Source organism: Cygnus atratus, chromosome Z (assembly GCF_013377495.2).
Source record: "Cygnus atratus isolate AKBS03 ecotype Queensland, Australia chromosome Z, CAtr_DNAZoo_HiC_assembly, whole genome shotgun sequence".
NCBI classification, from domain to species: Eukaryota; Metazoa; Chordata; class Aves; order Anseriformes; family Anatidae; genus Cygnus; species Cygnus atratus.
This window is the reverse complement of record NC_066396.1, coordinates 47,601,975-47,623,851: the sequence shown is the minus strand read 5'-3', so window position 1 is coordinate 47,623,851 and position 21,877 is coordinate 47,601,975. Positions and strand designations below refer to the sequence as shown.

At 38.9% G+C, this 21,877-nt stretch overlaps 1 protein-coding gene across 3 annotated transcripts in view; it reads left to right on the top strand.

Annotated features, from left to right (window-relative positions):
* Positions 1–248: 248 nt before the first annotated feature.
* SHC3 (SHC adaptor protein 3) overlaps positions 249–21,877 on the top strand; it is a 62,524-nt gene continuing 40,895 nt past the window's right edge. For 2 of the 3 annotated variants that reach the window (XR_007709246.1, XM_035569197.2), the window contains exon 1: positions 249–788. Coding sequence is in view for 2 of the 3 variants with exons in the window: in XM_035569197.2 (XP_035425090.1) it covers positions 249–788 (540 nt within the window). In the remaining variant the exon portion in view is untranslated. The remainder of the gene's footprint in view (positions 789–21,877) is intronic. The other variant, XM_035569198.2, reaches the window with a different exon arrangement.

Genomic DNA, 21,877 nt, shown 5'->3' with positions numbered 1-21,877 from the left:
TGGCAGCTCTAAGCAGGACTGGGATCTCTGTCATAGAAAACTGTTACTTCACCCAACCTTAACGTGGAACCAAAAGAAATTTCTTAAATATATCTATTTTTTTGTTCTTCCTTATACTCCTTGCTTTTTTACCCCAAAATCTTGTTATCTGTCCGTGTTGCTATGAATCGCCTGCTATGTTAGCACAGGCATCTCCTGCGTTGGCATCAGATTTGCCAGAACATATGCAGGAAACTAGATAGAAGGGCATGCTTCAACGTACCAAGTATAACCGCTTCAGGAATGATTCGGTGACATCAGTTGATGATCTTATTCACAATTTGTCCATGAACAGCAAGGTCTCAGCAGTTGCTACGACTTCAACAGCACCTTCATACCTGGTCTCGCCAGAGGTTCTCCGCAAGGACCAAGAAGATGGACCCACAACCCTGTGTACCCTCATCCATAAAGTGTCCCACTTGAAACTCTCTAACACAGGCAACCTTTTGGGTATCAAAAACCTGTCCTCTGCAGTAAAGGAGCTTGCTGTCTTCAAGTTGCAGGGAAGCTCGAGTGCTTCTAGCTCAGCAGCAGGAGCTTCAGACAACACATGTAACCTTGTCTCTGCTACTTCGTGTTCTCAGCAGGACGTGAGCAAGATGAGTATGGGGAAAAAAACACCATCAGAGGAAATGCACCCGGGAGGTGAAGACTGGAATCAAAGTAGCAGCTTTGTCAATAAACCCTCTCGAGGATGGCTGCACTCGAGTGAGAAGATCCTGGGACCTGGTGTGACGTACATTGTGAAGGTTGGTCTGATTTCTTCCATTCTCTGTTTTTATCAATGAAAAATTCTCTGCTGGTTTTGATGACAGGCTAGACAGGCTGAAAGGATCTCTATTTGTATGCTCCGTTTTTTTTCTGTGCATAATGCATGGTATGTAAATGCAGGAAGGCAGCGTTCGAAAGCAGTGCTAATTTCTTATATTAGAGCAAACCTGCAAATAGGCTTTTTGTCAGATAATATTCTACTGCTGGGTAAAAATATTGTTTTTAAGCTAAAAGCTGTTTTTCTTACTTTTCTGGTCGTTCCCCCTCCCCCCTCCCCCCCCCCTTCCGAATTTAGGTTTTCAGTGTTATCTAGCATACTGTATATATATTGGATACATAGGCTTCCAATATGTCTGGTGCAATCTACAGTAGGAAAGAAAGACACCTTGATGTATGAAGAACTGTTTATCTTGCATGATATTTCTGTTTCAAAATACCTTTAAGGGCATAGGATATGTTTTTAAACTAAAAATATATTTGAAATCTTGGAACACTAAGGCACAGAGTGTAATTCTTATCATGTTCCACAAATAGAAATACCGTTGTGGGTAGAGCAGGAAAATGCAGCTTTTTTTACATTATGAGAATTCAGCCACCTTAAATGTTATTGCTCTTTTCAGTTCATTGATGTCAAGTACAGCAAATCATAAGTTCCTAAGGTAATGTTTTTGCACGCGTTGAAAGCATTTTGAAATGACCTATTACATTGGAGCCTTTAAGAATAAGGTATATGCAGTGTTTTTTGTAGTCAGGTAAGATACTAGTTACACCTGCCAACACAGTGTGAACTAAGTGTAAAAACAGTGTTATTGTCCAGAATTCATTCTTCAGTCACCATGCTGTATTTGCTGAGTGGCTTTTGCATATTAAGTGTTAAACTGTTTAGTAGCAGGCTATTAGTAAGACTACAAGTCTATTTTAATCTTGTTTTGGGTGTAAAAGTCACAGCATGACTTTGTATCAGGATGCTTTAAAACTGAGTGACAGCCTTGTCGCTTAACTCTTAACAGTTTTTCTGAGGTCTCATTATCCATAGCAGAGTGCCTATTTAACAGTTAAACTCTAAGAAGCAGTTTTCATTTCTTTCTGTTAGTAGTACATTTTGTAAGTGATGGTAGACTGAGTCAGTTGGCCAATTAGAGCACCAGTACTCTGAAATAGCACTTTTTGACTATTTTGAATTTTACTGGGACTACGAAAGAAAGGAATGTCAGTGCTACCTTTCAGAATACAAACTGCTGTTCTGTTACTGTTCGAGAAGTGTCTAGATAAAAATGTCCCACTGATGCTAGATGTAGTGGTGTGGAGACCCTGTCCTTCTTTTGCACTGAAATATTTTAGTTGACTAAAGATCATTACACATTCTCCCATTATCTCAGGAAATTCAGCTGTTTTATTTGTTATTTTGCTAAGCAGACAGACATTCACTGTGAGAATTCACTGCTGCTGTTTGTTTTACCTGAAAACAAATACAGTATTCATTTTCTAAATTTTTCAGTGGTTGACTTTATGTATGCCAGAGGAAACTAAAATCCTTGACTTGAAAAGAAAATTAAAATTATGTACAAGTCGACTTACATTTAAAATTATACATGAACCCGTATCTAATACTCATACTAGGTACTGATACTAGAATAAGTATTTTAATTAGTGTAGCTGGTTTCAAATATATGTAAGTGTATTTATACATATCACATGTATTAGAATTTTCAAAACAAATCATTAACACTATACAACTTCTGTTCTTGGTGCTTTTCCTATTGTTAGAATTTATGGAATTAATTTTTTTTAATGGAATATTTTTTCTATTGAAACAGGTGATACTTTTAACTTTGTGTTCTCTGGTTAAAGGTTAAAGGTTAAAAGAGAAATTAAAGGTTAAAGGTTAAAAGGTTAAAGGTTAAAAAGAAATATCAAAATCACTGGTTAATGAATAAATGAAAATAAACCAGCCCTGGTTAGGCCATAATTTGCCTGTTCATTAAGTATCTCAGAATTTTCCTTGGCAACTGCAGCATTCATATAGATAAGAATAGAAGTGCAGTTCCCACATCATTAAACACTGTTAGTTCCCAGGGCTTTTATGCATTCAGACCATCAAATCAATACATAGATAATGTACACTGAAGGGAAACATTCCTTGGATACCTCATGGCTATATTGACTATATGGGGGACTTGTACCATGTTTAATTAGTACCATATGCCTTGCAGAGCATTCCAAAAGCCATCAGTTAAAGGAGACAAAAATTGGATTTGTTGTTAACCAGCAAAGCTTTTATCATTTTGTGTGCAAATGTGCACTGGATTATATTTTCTCATTAAACCACATTCAAAACTTGAACATTATCTACGGGACAGGGTAAATTGTCACTACTGGGCAGATTGATAACTCATATTGGAATCTCTTGAAGTAAAAGAAACAAAGTTCCTACATGCAGTGTATGACAAATCTATGACATTTCTATGACACTCTTTCCATTAATTTCTATTTTCTAAGCCTACAATGGTCACCAAAATTAAACCTGCAAAAGTAATTTTGTTAACTGTTTTTTTGGCAGTGCTAATTATTTTATTTTATTTTTTTTTCCTATTTTTTAAATGGGCATTGCAACTGTAACTCTTAAAAGTGAGTGTAGGGTTATGATAAATAGGAACTGTGTTCTGATCTCTGTGGTCTCCTGAGGTGGAATTATTTTCAGCCATAAAACTATGGGCACTTTCTGTATTTTCTTTTTCTCCCTGTGGATTTTATGTTCAATTTTTATACATTATTTTAATGGGAAAATTTCTTCACAAATATATAAATAAGTTGTGTAGCAAATTAGACTTTGGCTATAGTCATAACCTGGGACTTAAAGTGATGAGGTACAGATATTTTACTTAACAGTACTGTTGAACAGTTTAACAAATTATAGAATAATGAAAAAAATGAAATGATTTGCAATGATGGAAGTCATTGAACAGCTTAATGTTTTCTCCACAAAGGGACTGATTACTATAGAGTGATTTTAAATGTTCATGTTGTCAAAAAATCAAATACATACAATAAAAAAGTTCAAACTTCTGTAATGTAACAACAATTGAATGTTTTCAGTTTCAAACAATGGAATCTATTTGTTTCCAATGATAAAAGCCTACTGATGAGTTCAACTGGGTAATGGCATAGATGTTTTGAATTTTGGTGCATTTAATTAAGAGCACAATCGACAATCATGGTAAGAGGCAAATGTACATCTGCCTTTAGGTAACTGACAGTTGGGTTTTGTAGTAAGTGCTGATGAGTTTAAAACACTATTCTTCAGCAGTTCAAAACTAAAGAAAGACAGAGCACTGTATATTTTATATATAGTGTACATAGTATAAATAATGTATAATATAATTTTAAAATCATGTATGCAATATATCCAAAAGAGCCTTAAAAAGAAGACAGTGGTATAGAAAAGACTCAGGTAAATCTCATATTAAGTACAAATATGAAGATAATATATGGGAGAAGAAGGAAACAGGACTTCATCCTAAAGAAGCGTGGCAATCCTTGCAAATATCAAAGTGAAAAGCAAACTAGGTTATTAAGATTATATCAAAGTATATAGAGAGTGTAATTTCTGTAACATTTTAACACATTTATATCTTGGGAGGAGATAACACTGATTTACATCTAATGAGGAAAACAGATATCTTCTGTGAAACCATTCAAACATATCACCAAGTGAAGGCTTCCGTTATGTAAACATTTCTGCATGAACTTACAGGAATATTCTGATTGAAATAATTGAGAATACTGTTATATGTGGAAAGTTAAGTATGTGCTTAAGTATGAACCATATTATTGAGTTACTAGCTGTTATTGCATCCCTTTATGTTGCACTGTAGTATTGCCTTCACCATACATACAGGGCAGCTATGATTTTAGCAGATCTCTGCAAGTAGACACCGAGTTAACAAAATCACTTTCCTTTTTAGTGGCTAACCCAGACTGCAAAGCACAGCCTTAAATGGAGCTAACATGGTGGAAACTGCAACATATGCGGCCTTCCTGCAGAAGACCTCAGGGCTCTGTGGAAGAACATTTCACTTTTATTTTTTTATTATTATTCTTTCTTTTATTTATTTATATATTTATTTTTCCATCTGTTTGAACAAGAATTGGTTTGCTGCTGATTTAAAGTAGGAGCAAAATACAAATGTTTTATGTCTACAAAGACATTAGGGTGGTACTCTTTGTCCAGCTGTTTGAAAGGTACCCAGTGTACCTGTAAGAAAAAGAGAAGAGGGTTCTTTGCTTCCTTCATACTCCTTTAAATAGACATAAAGTCAAACTTACAACCTACTTTTTGTCTTTTTATTTATTTTTCAAAAATAGTAACATTACAGCAGGACTTGTTGTTTCCTTTTTGATTGATGCTATATTTATCACCTTTCCTTGTAGCAAAATTAACATTTATTTTGTTTCATTTTTTAATTTTATGAATTCTGCTTCTACCACTCAAGTTGCAGTGGTGTTAACGGTTTATCAATGATAGTTTGATATGACCTGAGCAAAAACCCAGCAAGCAGGATTTTGTGTATGTGGTTCCATGAATAAGGAAAATGTTCCCAAAACATCCTCTTTGTAATGAGTTTATGTGTTAAAGAAGTGGGTTCTGTATTCCAACCAAATGGTGGTAATAGCACTGAACACTGAGCCTTTAATTCAGATTGTGCTATCCCATGTACCCCAACAGTTTTAGCCAGAGTTCAAAGACTAATGAGACTGGGTCATCATTTTGGATTTTAAAGATGCATGCATGCATTTCATTAAGGGACAGAAAAGAAATAGGTGACAAAGACAACACTGGTTTTAGCACTTAATTCCTGACAGTGTACTATATTACTTTGCAGTAATATTTCTTCACATTTGCTTTGCTGTTGTTTGGGCTGTAAAAGAATAATATCGATGCTTGTTACTCTGTCTAAAACCCCTTTTTTGAGCTTCCTGCATCTGAGGTACCATGGGTCTGTTGTACAGTGCACTGATATGAAAAGAGAGTTTCTCACAGAAATTAAATCAGATCCTACGAGCAGAAATCATACAGTAGAGTCTTTAATTATAATATTATTCTAATTACAGGAATCAAGTATTATTACTGTACATTTGCACACCTTTCGGTGAAAGAACAGCACCTAATGATTTAAGTGCTGAAGGATCCAATGCTCAATATGAATGCCTGGTCGGCAGTACAGCTAGGGTATTTCCAAAATGCCATGGAAGCTTTGACATAATTTCCGCACCTAGGGTTATTTTGTAAGTGACACAATTGGTGCACTGTTAATGTTGATTTGAATAGTTGAATTCAGAACTACGTTTTTTTAAAAGCAAAAATGGTACAGTTTTAAAATCCACAGATAAATTTTGAAAATTGGTTTAGGAGGCAAAACTGCATTCAGCCAGAATTCTTTCTCTGTTTTCCTCTTAGAAATTGCACTGTAGTTTTCTTTACTTGTCCTCAAACAATGGTTATAGTAAGAATATCATGTGTCCAGTGTAAATATCACCCACAAATACAAAGAAAACGTGCGGATAAAACACAATCTTCAGACAAAACCCATGGCTTTCTTTGCTGCTAATGCCTTTGCTGCTAGTGGCAAGACAGGCTTTTGTTTTGGCTACAGGGCACTTAACCCAGCCACACAACCCATTGAGAAATGTTTCCATTACCACACTAGCTGTTCTTTTGCTCTAGACTGGCTTTGTTTTGTTGTAGGAAGTTGGAGTGCATGCACAAAGTATCAGTATTAAATTTTCTTGGCGTTTTCTATGGGGAAAATGCAGATCTGGCCTGGGACAGTGCCAGAGACAGCAGTCCTTCCCGGCTGCTGATGCTCGGTTAGGGTGAAGCATGCCGTTGAAGAGCAATGAAACAAATTCCATAGTTACAGTGAAACAAGTGGTTCAATACTGCTTCCATGCATTTCTGGACAGTCCTGCAGTATTCATATTTTATGCAATTCTGCACACTCATGACAGCCTTCAACGCAGCTTCACTTCTGGCTGAGCCAGGCTGGCCTGGGGCAGAGCCCTTCCTTCTGACTTGCAGTGGGAACAAGGATGGGGCCCAGTGCAGCCAAGTGCCAGTCAACATACATTTTAGAGAGGGATGGGGGCAATTTCATAAGGGTAATCTAGCATGTTTGTATAATAAGTGATAGCTATTCCCCTAGATTTTTTTTCAAATAAGTTTTTCATAGGGCCAGAAAAGATTTCTATCTCAAAAAGTTGACTCCGACAAGCAAAGTCATGGCTAAAAGATATGAAAAACAGATTGAAAAAACTCTTTGAAAGTAGACAAAAGTGTCAAGCAAGAATACAAAACAAGTAAAAATAAATGAGGTGCAGAGAGACACAAAAAAAATAGTGTGAGGTAAACAGAAAAGTCTGCTTAGGCTTTTTTTTTTTTCTTTTCCCCCACAACAGAACCGCATGATATTTACTGTTAGAGGGTTTGTTGTCTCTTTCTCTCTCTCTCTCTGTATCTCTCTCTCTCATTTTTTTTTTTTTTTTTTTAAATCTCAGACCAAATCCTGAAATCTGATACAATAATTGACCAAATACCAGAAATAACAAGGACAAAACTGAAACAGATATACAGTATCTTGGGGACTGCTTGGCACCATTTGTGTCCTGGATTTGCTGTTGTACTAATAAGCCTTTATTCCCATGTTTTGCTCTTCTTAGCACAGAAATGATACAAGGGAGGGCATGTCTCACCAGAAACTGGCATCCTGAGTGGCATTTGACACTGTATGACTCTGATGAAGCAATTGTTGAAAACAGAGCTGTCCCTTTGCTTATAGACAAGCTTCTTCAGTTACCCACAGGGTGTTTTAAAAGTACCCTTAGCTCCACTAGAAATAAAGTGTTTCCAAAATGACACTGTCTCCACCCAATGCATGGGCCAGACTTTATTTCCAGGTGTTGAGCACCGGTGCTGCAGTTTCACTCACTTTGGCCTGCTTCTCTGCTGAAGTGTGAGCAGGAATGGAGAGAAGAGGCCAGGTGGGCAAGCTGTGGGGAGTCCCAGTGTGAGGCTGCCCTACAAACATGGTACTGTCCAGGTGTGGCAAATCTACCCCAAAGTGGGCTAGAGGCAGCAGCTAGGAAGCAGTGGCACCCTGGCCTGCTCCTGCTCCTCCTCCTCTTACCCTAATCATGTTGGTGCAGGACAAAAACCCTCGGGATTAATGAGCTTGACAAGGGCCAAGTTTGAAACCTCGCCGCTCTGCTGGCAGCACAGCAATAAGTTTTGCTCATGTTAGAGACTTTGTCTGGCGTATTTTGTTGGCTTGATATTAGCAATATTTATGTTTTTTATTATTATTTTTTATTTTTATTTTTTAGCTCAGAGTTCTTAAATTCAGCACAGGTTGTTCAGTGATAGGCAGAGGTTGCTACGTGATAGATGTCTGCAGAACTAGAACTGACCCTCAGCCTTTAGAGGTTGGTGCAGCAGACTTTTCAAGTTGAAACAGGGATGAGACTACTTAAAATATTTTTAAGAATGAGGTATTGATTACCCCTGGATTTGACATCATTTGTAGCCATTCCTTTGTTACAGCAATAGTTATATTGGATAAATAGCAGGTCCACGCCAGATGAGAAAACTCAAAATACTGATTGTTGAAGATGTATCTTTCTGTCATTTTGGACCTTGTGTAAACAAATTTTATAGTCAAAAATAAACAGAGACCACTAAGTAAATAGAACCATTACCTCACTTGAAGGATGTGCAGTTCTGCCAAACAGCCGGAAGCGGAGCTGATCTGTGGGGAAGGAGCTGGGTGCTGGAGGTGCCCTGCCTGAGCTGGCTTTGGCCTCAGGGCCCCCGGCAAGGGTTGTGGGGAGGGATCCTGGCAAGGCTGGTGGGCCTCCAGTCCCTTACGGGAGTCCTTGTGGACCCCTAGCCTTCCAGGGTTCTTCAGGGCCTCCCAGCTGCATGAACAGGCTGTAGAGATTTGTTGTGCTTTAAGTCTGGCCCGTGACACCTCTAACCTTATGTCCTCTGTTCTGCACGTTGGAAGTCATACGTGGGGTGCTGTTACTGCAAACACAACTATCGAGTATGTTTTCTTAAGAGCAAGAAAGTTGAAGATTGGTAAAGATTCAGGTATAAAAATGTATTTTACTTGCTAGACTCCTGTGAAGAAAAACAGGCGTACCTGTACCATTGATATATGAAAGGACTCTCTTTCCCTCCCTGTGTATTTTGGATTGTCTGTTTTAACACTGACCCTGTCCTTCCAAAATCACACCTTCAAATGTACAATTTTGAAAACATCAGTATAGCTTTTCAGAAACTTAGCTCAGGTTTAGACTCAACTTAGTGGAAAAGCACCTGTTACATCTTCCACCTTCTGTCTCTGTGCTTTAATAATACTCCTCATTAAGCAGTTCTACTTAATTTCTAAGGTAATGTAAGTTATTTATTAAAGAGATATATCTACAGTCTCTGTATTTATGGTTTTGAATATTTAATTAAGATGTTCAGCTATTGAAGCATAATGTTTTGGCTGTAGAAGCTTTTGCATGTTTGTGTTAGAGGAAATCTGATGCAGAACATAAGCTGCTACAGCTAATCTTCATGGTTCTTTGAAAGGAAATATATCTTAGTGGTTATTCAAGGTAGCAAGCAAAACAGTCTGGAAAGTGTTCACTCAATTAAAGTATGCATCTGTGCAAATGAGACATTTAATTTGTGATATTGTACTGCATATTGTAAGTGTTCACATTGATTAGTATCACATTGCAGTAATTGCATTCACCTTGCTTTATATTCCTTTAAAAATTAACCTGAAAATATAGAATTAAAGTTTTTACACATGCAGCTTGCTTTTCACTAAAACTTTTGGCACATCCAAAAAATAGAGGCGTAATGCAGAACATGCTTGTATACGAAATGATAGTATAAGTGGTTGTCCAATGTGTGCACTACTGATTCTAGCATTTCTGATTTTTTTTTTAATGCAAAAACATGCATCTAGAAGATAATAACAAAAGAAATATTGCATGTGCAAAACTACTGATACTTTTTTTTTCTTTTTTTTTGTGTAATCTTGTGAAAGCCCAATCCATTTGGCATCTGCAGTGTATGAATATTTTTCAGCTAGGTGTTGGCAATCTTCTTTCATCCTCACACCAGTAAGAAGTAAGAAAAAGGTCTTTTCTTTGAAGATGTGTTGTTTTCAACCCCATTTGAGATGGAGATTAGAAAATTGTCAGAAGCAAAATTTGCTTCCCAGCGGTATCTTTCCCCGTACTAGCAAGAAATGAGACCTTAGAGTTGACTTAAGAAATTGCTTTTCAAGATAAGATAAAATATATTCTTCTTTCCCTAGCTGAATCCTTGGCCTTTTTTTTTTTTTTTTTTAAAGGAGTTCTGAATCATTATCCTATGATTTGATTTTGAGATGCTGCCAGAAGGCTTTCATGGAGGAAAAATGTAAAACCAATATTAATATCTTGTGAAAATTATAGATGTATCCCAATTGGAATGGATACTTCTTTTGATACATTTTTATTTGTTTTGTTTTGTTTTGTTTTGTTTTGTTTTCCTTAATGGTAAAATGCCCTGCATTCTCATGTTTTGTGAAGCTCTCTACAGCTACTCCTGTCTACAACTCCGATACAGAAAAAGTAGAAAAATTCCCATTTATTCTAGTAAAACCAAGCGAAAATACATTTTAGCAACAGAAGGAAACTATACTTAGAAGTCTGGAGAAAATATTGTACAATGTTGCACAGCTTTTCTTCAGATTTCCCCTTTTCCTAGCAACTGTTAATATTTAGTCATGTAAAATCTTAATAATACTTCAGAATTACATTAACAGATGTAGAAATTATTGCTTGATATTGTTCTACCTTCTATCCTTCTGTCCTGATATTGGTGGCATGTTTTCTTTGGCAAATGCTGCACTCTTTCTGGGCATCATTCTCAAAAATATTTGAAGGCATTCAAAATATGTTCATATTTTCTTTAAAGACTTTTTAAAAATCCCTAGCTACTAAAGAAGGACTTTAAAGATTTTCTGGTCTCTGTGGGGAAAAGAAAGGAGAACATATTTCCATCTTTTTCAGTGTTGGCAAGTCTCGGTATCTTCTCATATATAAACATCTAAGTCCTTTTATTAATAGATATATAGAGCTCATATTTTTAATTTACAACTGTCCACAAAATATTAATATACTTACATTTATTTGTATGCTCTTTTTCAGAAAAAACTTTTTTTTTTTTTTCCAATCATTCTTTATAAGTATCCCTGAAAACAGTGGCACCGCATATTTTGGCATACTTGTAGTCAATATAATGGACTTCATAGTGTCTGTATAAATATAATTAAAAACATCCATGTGTTTATTTTGTATATATAAAATAAAAAAAAAAAAAAGATTTTTTGACATGTTAAGGTGGATTGATTCTTTATAATTTGAGCAAAATCACATGAAACATAGATAAAAATACTTGCCTTCCTTTGTTTAGAAGCTGATAGTTCTACTAGCAGGGAGTCAGACTTAAGAAGAATTTAGATGAAAAAGTTTCACAGTCTTTCTGTATTAATTAGTCAATGTAAGACACTTTGTTCTATCATTGATCTTAGGATCCTTCTGGAAGTCAGTGTCCCTTTACTTATGTTATTGAAAGCCTTTATAAAAATCTTCAGGAAATTCTCTGTAAAAGAATTTATATGGTTAAAGCTAGGCATCTAGCAAATATGCAGTGACTCACAGTCATGCAGTGAAAATTTTAAAACATGACCTTTCTTTTTATTATTTTGCACTTTGCATGATAAACAAACACTGTTACTGTTTGGTGCAGTGAATCAAAATATACCAAGGCACAGATATACAGAGAAAGCCTCATTTCCCTGCAGTCTCTTAGGAAAGTGCTTTATAACTCTACTATGATAATTAAATCAAGAGCTTATGAAGATTACCTTTATTTTTTTTTCTCTCTCTTTTTTTTTTTTTTCCAAATGAGTTTAATAGTATAATTTTAACAGCATTACTGGTACTGAAAATCCAAGCTTTCAGTTCAAAGAACAAAACAGAGAAGCAGTACATTGTAAATTTCACAAATTGCCAAAATATCATTGATTTATACTAAAAATAATATTTTAATTAAAAAAAAATAAAGTACATAAGTCATACAAATGATTTCTAAGAGGTATAGATCTCACACAAAATACATGTGTTTGTCTCCTAAATCCTTTTATTGCAGTTGTGCAAAAGAATCTTATGTTCAAATCATAGAAACAGAATGGTTGGGGTTGGAAGGGACCTTAAGGACCATCTAGTTCCAACCTCCCTGCCATGGGGGACACCTCCCACTAAACCAGGTTGCTCAAGCCTTCATCACCTCCAGGTATGTGGCATCCACAGTTTCTCTGTGCAACCTGTGCCAGTGCCTCACCACCCTCTGAGTGAAGAATTTCTTCTTAATATCTAATCTGAACCTAACCTCTTGTAGTTTAAATCCATTACCCCTTGTCCTAGCACTACACTCCCTTGTGAAATGTCCCTCTTCAGATTTCTTGCAGGCCCCCATTAAGTACTGGAAGGCCACTATAAATTGTCTCTGGAGTCTTCCCTTCTCCAGGCTGAACAACCCCAACTCCTTCAGCCTATCTTCATAAGAGAGGTGCTCCAGTCCTCTGATCAATTTTGTGGCCCTTCTCTGGTCTCACTCCAATAGGTCCATGTCCTTCTTGTGCTGGGGTCTCCAGAGCTGAACACAGCACTCCAGGTGGGGTCTCACAAGATCAGAGCAGGGGGGAAGAACCACATCCCTCGCCCTTCTGGCCATGCTGCTTTTGATGCAGCCCAGGATATGATTGGCTTTCCAGGTTGCAAGTGCACATTGCTGGCTCATGTCTAGCTTCTCATCCACCAACACCCACAGGTCCTTCTCCTCAGCAACAATCCAATCTCCTCAGCTCTCAATCCATTCTCCACCCAGCCTATGTTTGCGCTTGTGATTGCCTCAATCCAGGTGCAGCACCTCGCACTTGTCCATGTTGAACTACATGGTATTCTCATGGGACTACCTCTTGATCTTGTCAAGGTCCCTTTGGATGGTGTCCCTTCCCTCCAACGTGTCAACCTCACCACTCAGCTTGGTGTCATCTAAAAACTTGCTGAGGGTGCACTCGATCCCACTGTCCATGTCATTGACAGAGGTGTTAAACAGTTCTTATCCCTGTACCAGCCCCTGAGGAACACCACTTGTCACTGGTCTCCACTTTGTCATCAAAGCATGGACTGCAACTGTTTAAGTATGACCACCCAGCCAATTCCTGGACCCACTGTGTGGTCCATCCATCAAAACTACATCTCTTCAATTTAGAGACAAAGATGTCACATAGGACAGTGTCAAATGGTTTGCACAAGTCCAGGTAGATGACATCAGCTTCCCTTCCCTTATCCAACAATGCTGTAACCCTGTTGTAGAAGGCCACCAGATTTGTCAGGCACGATCTGCCTTTAGTGAAGCCATGTTGGCCATCCCCAGTCAACTACTTATTTTCCATGTGCATTAACATAATTTCCAGAAGGATCTGCTCCATGATGTTGCTGGGCACAGAGGCAAGACTGACTGGCCTGTAGTTCCCTGGGTCTCCCTTTTTTGCCTTTTTGGAAAAGGGGGTTATGTTTCCCCTCTTTCAGTCTCTGGTAACTTCACTGGACTGCAACAACTTCTCACATATGATGGAAAGATGATTACATCTGCCAGTTGCTTCTGGACCCATAGATGCATTTCATCAGGTCCCAAGGACTTGTGCACCAGCTCTTCTCTTATAGTGGGTGGTTAATCATTCTGCCACTCCCTGTCTTTGTCTTCTGTGACTTGGGCTAAGTGTCTTGACAACTTGCCAGTGAAGACTGAGGCAAAAAAGTCACTGAGTACCTCAACATTCTCCATATCCCACATAAACTGGTCTCCCACATCCCACTGTTTCCCTAGTCTTCCTTTTATCAGTGACGTACTTGTAAAAATATTTCTTGTAGCCCTTGATGTCTCTGGACAAAATTAATTCTAACAGGGCTTTAGCTTTCCTGACTGATCCCTGGCTGCTTGGACAATTTTTCTATATTTCTTCCAGGTTACCTGTCCTTGCTTCCACCATCTATAATATTCTTTTTTGTGTTTGGATTTGCCCAGGAGCTCCTTGTTTGTCAATGCAAGCCTCCTGGCATTATGTCCAACTTCTTCTTTGTTGGGATGCACTGTTCTTGAGCTTGGGAATGTAAGCTTTGAAAATTAACAAGCTTTGTTGAGCCCCTCTTCCCTCCAGATCTTTGTCCCATGGTACTCTATCAAGCAGATTCCTGAAGTAGCCAAAGTCTGCTCTCCCAAAGTCCAGGGTAGAGGGCTTACTGCCCTCAGGATCCTAAACTGCACCATTTCATGGTCACTGCAGCTAAGGCTGCCCTTGAGCTTCACATTCCCCACTAGCCCCTTCTTGTTGGTGAGAATGAGGTCCAGAATAGAACCTCTCTTTATTGGCTTCTCTACCACTTGGAGAAGGAAGTTATCAATACATTCCAGGAACCTGGCTGTGGCACCACTCCTGTAACAATCTGATGATTTTCCAGATTCAATTGGCCCTTTCAAATTCCTTCCCTTTGACCGGGAGGACTGATGAAAATACTACCTCTCCAGAGCACTAGCACTCCAGAGACTCTTAACCACCATTCCCAGGGCGCTGCAGTCCTTCTTGGCACTCCTTAGACTGCTCCTGGCTGCATCACTGGTGCCCACATGCAACAACTGCAGCGGATAAGAGTTAATAGGCTGTATAAGGGGCTTGGTAGTCTCTTGGTGACATCCATTATACAAGCCATTGGTAAGCAACACACCTCTCTGGATCGTGTGTCAGGTCAGCAGATGGGTGCCTCTGTACCTCTCAGAAAAGAGTTGCCTACTACTACCACCCATTGCCTTTTCTTAGTTGTGCATATTGTGCTGGCTTAGCCAGCTCCAGCATCTCTCCTGATGTTATGGGTGTCTCCTCTTCAGCCTGCAGAGGGTCGAAGTGGCTCTGCACTCAGACTTTGGGGAAAGACTCTTCCTCCTGCTGCTCCTTGCCATTGCAAGCTTTCATTCTTTTGTGATATTGGCATCTCTCCCTTCTGTGTGTGCTGGGGGAGTTTTTGGCTGTGGGTTGTGGGCCCACTGAAGACTGCACTCGTAACCAGCTATCTAACTCCTCCTCAGCCTACCTGATGCCACACAGCCTTCTCACTGCTTTCTGTAGCTCTGCTTCAGGTGCAGGAAGTCCTCCACCTGGGCACACCTTTTGCAGGAAGCTCTGCCACCAGTCCCTGCCCCAGGAGACAGGTCTAGGCATTTCCATCAGTCAGAATTCTGCACTGCAGCCCCTCCCTTCAGCAGCTCCAACTGGGTGGAGGCATTGGCCACTGCTGGTGTAGATTGGGCAAGGCCCGCAGAGGAAGCTGCAGCCTTTGCTCTCAAGTTTTCTTGAGGCAATTCTGCCTTGAGGGTCAGGTAGGATGAGTGCCCTTGACAAGCGCATATGATCACAGAATGGTGCCCAGTTGCTGGGTACATGGAGTCTCCCACTTGGCCTTCAAGAATAGGGGACCTCCCCTTGTTCCTGCCCATGCAATCTGCCCTCCACAACCTGGTTGACATGATCCTAAGGCTGCTTTTTGTATGTCTGGGGGCTGATCAACACTACTCCTGGCCTGGCCCAAGCCTCATCAGCCACTCTCTTGGGAGATTCTGGTTCCTGGCAGGTCTCTGTGCTCCCCTGACATTTCCCCGTTGCAGGAAACAACCCTGTGCACTACAATCCCCTGCTCCATTGCAGAACATGCCTGCACCGGAGCTCAGAGCCTTGATAGGATAAGACGGTTTGTTGAAAGAATAGGCTAACCTTCACCAGTCAAGAACTGTTAAGAAGTCTGCATATAAAGGGATATTTATAGTATTTTAACACTACTGAAGCCAGTTATTTTACAAGACAAAATAGGAAAGAAGTAGGGGTTGGTCAAAATTGGAGATATTATTGGGAATGTTTTGTTTTCCTCTTGCTCTTTGTTGAAGCAGGGAACTACCCATTTTTGGGAGAAGTGCAAACCTATTGACAGCCATATCCATCATTGTTTGTACTAGTTCAGAAGCCCTGTTGGTTTACTTGTCTCATGGAGCAATTCGTGATGATAAATTTACAGCTGAAGAGTCAAGGCTTATTTGTAGTTAAACCCTGAAGAAGATGTGTTTTTAGATTTTCCGTTCCACTTCCATCCAATCAATTCTTACTTAGAGTTTTCTGTCTGGATTAGAACACATTCTTTAATGAGAAAAAACCCTTTGGGGGACATATTGGTTCACTGTAAAGCTCTATACATGATTACTTACTGGTATAAAAATCACCAACTGCAAGAGTATGAAAGCACAGAAGAGTGCTTCTCTGTTTTTCAGAGTAGCATATGTTTATGACACATTTTTAGTGTTAAATTCTGACAATGTCTAAATATAGGGCCTTTTCCTCATTCAGAATAAGGCAGCCAATGTTTCTTTCCTACAGCATTGCTGAGCCCTGGAGCAGGTGCACCATTATGCAGATACTGGGGAAGCACAGGGCAGTGAAGCAGAGCATTTCCCTTTGGCATATGCTGATGGAGCAGAGGCATCAGGCACCCTCAGAGGCAGTCCTGAAGAAATGCCTTGTTCTGGGTGAAGGGAAGGACACGAGGCTGTGTAGGGGCTGGAAGGATATACTGCTCTCTCCTCAGAAACATGTGAATAGGGACCCTCTCAGCCCTCTCTAGCTCCAGACATGTCTCAATACAACACTGTGGGGTTCCTCTGGCTTGGTGCAGTCCTTGCACTGCAGGAGATAATTGCTGGAGAGGATTAGTTTGGGTATTCAGAAAGTGTGTGTGTAGCAGAAATCTCTGAAAAAATGTGCATACTTCTTTATGTAGCCAAGAGTATATTTTTTACACAGAAGACTGATGAAATTTCAAAGAATGGACTGTAAAAATATTTTATGTTACTTTATAACATGTATGTGCAGGATAACATTCATGTTATGTATGATTTTGATATCATTTTACTTGATAGCTAAGTAGAACATTTAAAGGCAAATATTTTTATCCCAAACTACCAGAGAAACTGAAATCTCTAACAGCTGACTTGAAGCTCTCTGATTGCTGCTCATATAAATTTATTTCTCTCTGAATATCCAGTCTTCCTTCTGCCCACAGCTTTTTCTAATATTGTAACTCACCCTACATTAGAAATGTCACAGAGCTAATCTTCTATTCCATCCTTCTGCTTAAAATATCTAGGTACTCTGACATAACTCTGAATGGCTGCTTGTATGCTGAGCCCTTATTCTCACTGTGCTGCTATCTGCTCAGGAGATGTTAGCCCATGTTTGCCAAAGGCAGCCCCTTTTCCACAGTTAGCACTTTGCCTAATCAGCAGGACCTGCAAAAAAGGGGTGTCCTGCAGATATCCACGGTGCCAGAACTGGGTTACAGTGGTGGCAGGACAGCACACACCCATTCTTTGCTTACAAGCAGGAGAAGGTTTACCTGTGGTTTGGCAAACAGCCTCTTAAAATGTGCTAAGTTTAAAAACAAATAAATAAATAAATAAAAGAAAAAAAAAGTTGCACATTTAGAGTGCAGGTTTTTAGAAAATGCTAACTTTTTTGGTGATATGGAGAAAAACCTCCCTAAACTTCTGTGTGTGTTTTGTTTTGGTTTAGGTTCAGAGCAGGTCCAAAGCTCCAGTGCAATACCTGACTCTTGAGTCCAGCAAGATTTAATGAGCTCCCAGAATGATCTAGGTTCCAGATCAGTGTCTGAGCCTCTATCATCATGTGTATGAATTCCCTTTATATATACTCCTTTTCAGCATAAATGTGTTAACTCTGTATTTAAAAGTTTTCAACTGTAAATTCAGCCTTGGGAGCTTCCCACAGTGTTCAGTACTCACAACTGATCATCATATCAGCTCATATGCTAACTCTTGCCTGCTGTAATGATGGAGCATGTATGGCATGGCTTCAGCCTGTGCTGTGTAGAGATGTCTTCCCAATACCCATACTTCTAAAGTGGTCCTTTTATTCGATGTGAATTCAAGACCTACTTAACCTAACTAAATGAACCATTTACCTGCTTTAGATGGGTCTGAAAGTCTTTCTGCTAACTGGCAAGAGGATTTAGGCTTTTTAAGCTGCTGTGTAAGCACATCATATTTTATATCATTATATAAGAAAAAATATTTTATCCAAACATACGTAAGAACTGCAAATACCTTTCAGCATTAGCTGTGGTTACAGACTAAGCATATAGTAAATGACTGCAGTTAAAAGTAACTGTTCTTATGAGGAAACTCCTGAAGAACTTTATCAGTTTTGTGGACTTGCGATGCGTCCTCACTGCTACATAGCACACTCTCCGTCATTCCTTCTTTTAATTTTGTGTTCCCAGTAAGAGACCAGGTGGTTTGGAGTTCACAGATATCGTAAGTAAAGAAGGGAGGGAGACCACTTTTCTATGCATGAGCCATTTTTTATGATCAGGATGAAGAACCAGTGTTTCATATTAAAAAGAGGACACCCACAGCTATTTGGATGCAGAGCAGTGCCTCCAGACCTTTGTGTGTCCCACAGAAATCCAATGCACTAGCCTCATGCAGGGGTGTGAACACCACATCACATGCACAAAATGTGCCCAACTATTGGAATTGAATGCTTTATGTCCTCCTTATACAGACTGCCTGAGTAAGGAAAGATTTGTCTGCAAGAATGTTGAGCAGTTAACTTTCCTCCTGCAGATGTGGAAGGAAATGTCCTCCTGCTGCGTGCCATTTTGCTATGTGTAACCGAACGGGTAATTACGTATTTCAGATTCCAGGTAGAACTCTGTATCCAATTTGCATTAAAAAATAACAAGGACTCTATTGCTACAATATTAGTAGACCCAGGTGACTTCAATGACTTCTTACTGCCTTTGTTAGTGGATGGGTAATATGTGGTACCCAGAAGACAGGACAATCAGGGGGCTTTTATAGATTTTACTAAGGATTTTATTATTGCCAGATGTCCCTGAAGTATTTCAGAAAACTATTGTTTTCTCACTTTTTTTTTTTTATTAAAATGTCAACATTTTAATGAAGTTACAATGCTTCAGTGCTTCTAAGATTCCACTGTCTTCACAAAATTAATAGATTTACTGCTATTATGTAACAGTAATATATGTATTATGTACAATGTACATACAACTAAGGTACAATCTCCTCATGAAATGGAGGAGCAAATACATTTTTTATGATAAGCTATCTTTTCTTTTTGTGTTGATTAACTGAGTAAGTAATTTGTGGTGGATGTCTCACTCAAACCATTAAGATATTCAAGATAATCAATGTTAAGTTAAAGCAAACTTTTAAAAGATTATGAAGTATTTTTGGCACTTTTTATTAGTTTTTTTTTTTTTTATTTAGCTTATTTTATTAATGGGAACACCTGATTGCAGTTCCTTTTTCTTTTCTTTTCTTTTCTTTTCTTTTCTTTTCTTTTCTTTTCTTTTCTTTTCTTTTCTTTTCTTTTCTTTTTTTTTTTCTTTTTTCTTTTTTCTTCACTTAAGTGGTTTAGTAAGTAGGCACTGCAAATTCAGTTAAGCTTGGAAAGTAGTATAATGTGATATTACAAGGGTTCTGGTTAATTCTTCCTCATTCATTTGCCAGAGAGAAAAACTCATTTTGTAAGATACTCGTAGTTAAACCTGCACTCTCTGGCTTGGATTTGGGTTGTTTTTGTTTTGGTTTGGTTTTCTCTTTTTCATTCATCAATATAGATATCAACAGTATGGATATCTGATTGGGTTCTAAGTTACATGTAGACAAGTTTATTATATTGAAAACAAGTTACAATTTGTTACAATTTTTGTATGATAAATCCCGTAGCCGTTCCAGCTCCAGCTCCCGCAGCCGTCCCGGCACCCACAGCCGTTCCAGCTCCCGCAGCCGTTCCCACTCCTGTGGCTGGTTCGGAGAAACGAACTGTAGCAGTGCAAGTTGCCCCTGCAGAGGGTATTCCAACCCCTGTGGCAGACCCTGTGGCTGGGTCGGAGAGGCGAGCTGTAGCAGTGCAAGTTGCCCCTGTAGAAAAGGTGAAAAAATGGTATAGAGACTCAGGTCGTTTAGAACGCAGAAAGTCTTCTGCTAAGTCTGGGCGTGGAGAAGACGAGGCTGGGCCATCAAGTGTGCAGGAGGATGAAGATGAGGATGAGGATGTTGAAAAATCAACAGTAACTACCCGAACCCTATACCAGCGTCTCGGCTATTAGGGGTAAACGCGCATCCATGCAAAGAAGACACGTTTTCTTGTTAGGGTGTATCTAGACATGAAGAATTTGGTGTTTAGGGTAGACAGCAAGCTCACAAAGAAGTTGTAAGTATTGTGGAACATTATGGAACTCTTAGTGCTCTTTACCCAACCCCTTGGGCTGTTAATGACAATGCCTGAAATTAGGATGAACTGCCATTTCAATGCAGAAATAAATGCTTGTTGAGTTAGAAAAAAAATAATTTGAACTTGAAATAAAAGCTCTTGTTTTGAAATAAGGGAGTCCCTGAGTGGACTTAACTAACAATAGTCAATTCATATTAACTGGCAATTTATTTTTTTGGCATCTCATAATTCTGGACTAGCTGCTTGCCTAACAAGAATAAAAGGAAGGAAGGAAGGAAGGAAAGAAGGAAGGAAGGAAAGAAGGAAGGAAGGTGAGACGGAGAGAGAGAAAGAAGGAAGGAAAGGAAGAAAGAAATAACGAACAATGAAAGTGTAGGGATATGACTCTAAATACACATGAGGAACAGATGTGGCAAGTAAAAAGATGCTCACTTTTGCATACTTCCTAAGTAAAAACACAGGCTAAGCCTGAGGGTGAAAAACTTGAACTGAATTGTCTGACTTATTACAGTGTACCTTACGATATGGTTCAGGGCTTTCTGTTTTCAAAAATTAGATCCATATACACCACTCAGAATCACAGGATGCTACTTCCATTTTTCTTTGAGCACCCAGGCTATTATCAACACTTGTGCAATGCTAGAGCAGATTTTGGATACATCAGTATTTGAAGGCACTGTATAATTTATGGCAAACTACACCAAGTGCATGTCTGTTTGCTGATGTAACCGTGTTATCTCTTATATAACTTGCACGATGCTCTGTATATTGCAGGTGCAATCTGCAGTGCTGTGAGCCACTCAGATTTATGACAGGCAGCTGGTTGCACAGATTAAAACCTGTCTGTCTTAATTTATTGCGAATAACCATGCTGTTTTGGTGAGCTAATGATACTCTATTAGTTTAGACTCAGGGATTACGTGTCCTTCCTTTGTCTGAGAGTGGGTGGTGGGTGTATCTTCCTTCTACCCATGTTTTGGGCAGAAATTTCTTTGCTAGTAGGTACTGCCTGTGCACCTGACATTCGAGCATTCATTCCTCCCAGGCTGGACTACTGCAGTGCCGTAGGTGGCTACATCTTGTCACATTTTTATAAAAACGTTTGCTGCTGTTGCTGCTACTAGCTTCTGACTCAGAGTGGAAGATTTCTTCCAGTAACTTGGTGTTTTGAATGGTGTTACAGAACACTGAGCAAGGTTTTTGTGTTTGAGGGGAAAAAGGCAACTGTGATGGTGACTACCCACACTTACCTTTCCTCTTTGCTTCACACACATGAATGCATTCAACCCTAATTTGTTGAACGGTCTGTTTCTGACACATGGTGAGAGAACTTGATATCCTGTATAACACTGGATACCATAAAAATTTTCAGTTGTTAAACAAGAATTTTCTGACTGAGTCATAGAGAAGACAGAGATACTTTAGGGAATATGGAAGAAATCTTCATCTATGTGATGAACTAGAAACCTGGAAAGTATGATATTTACCTGGGGGAAAAAAAAAAAAAAAGACTATTCAAGATTTTGGAACCTCTCACAGTAAGAGACATGATCCCAGGAGTACTTGACACTGTTCTTTCA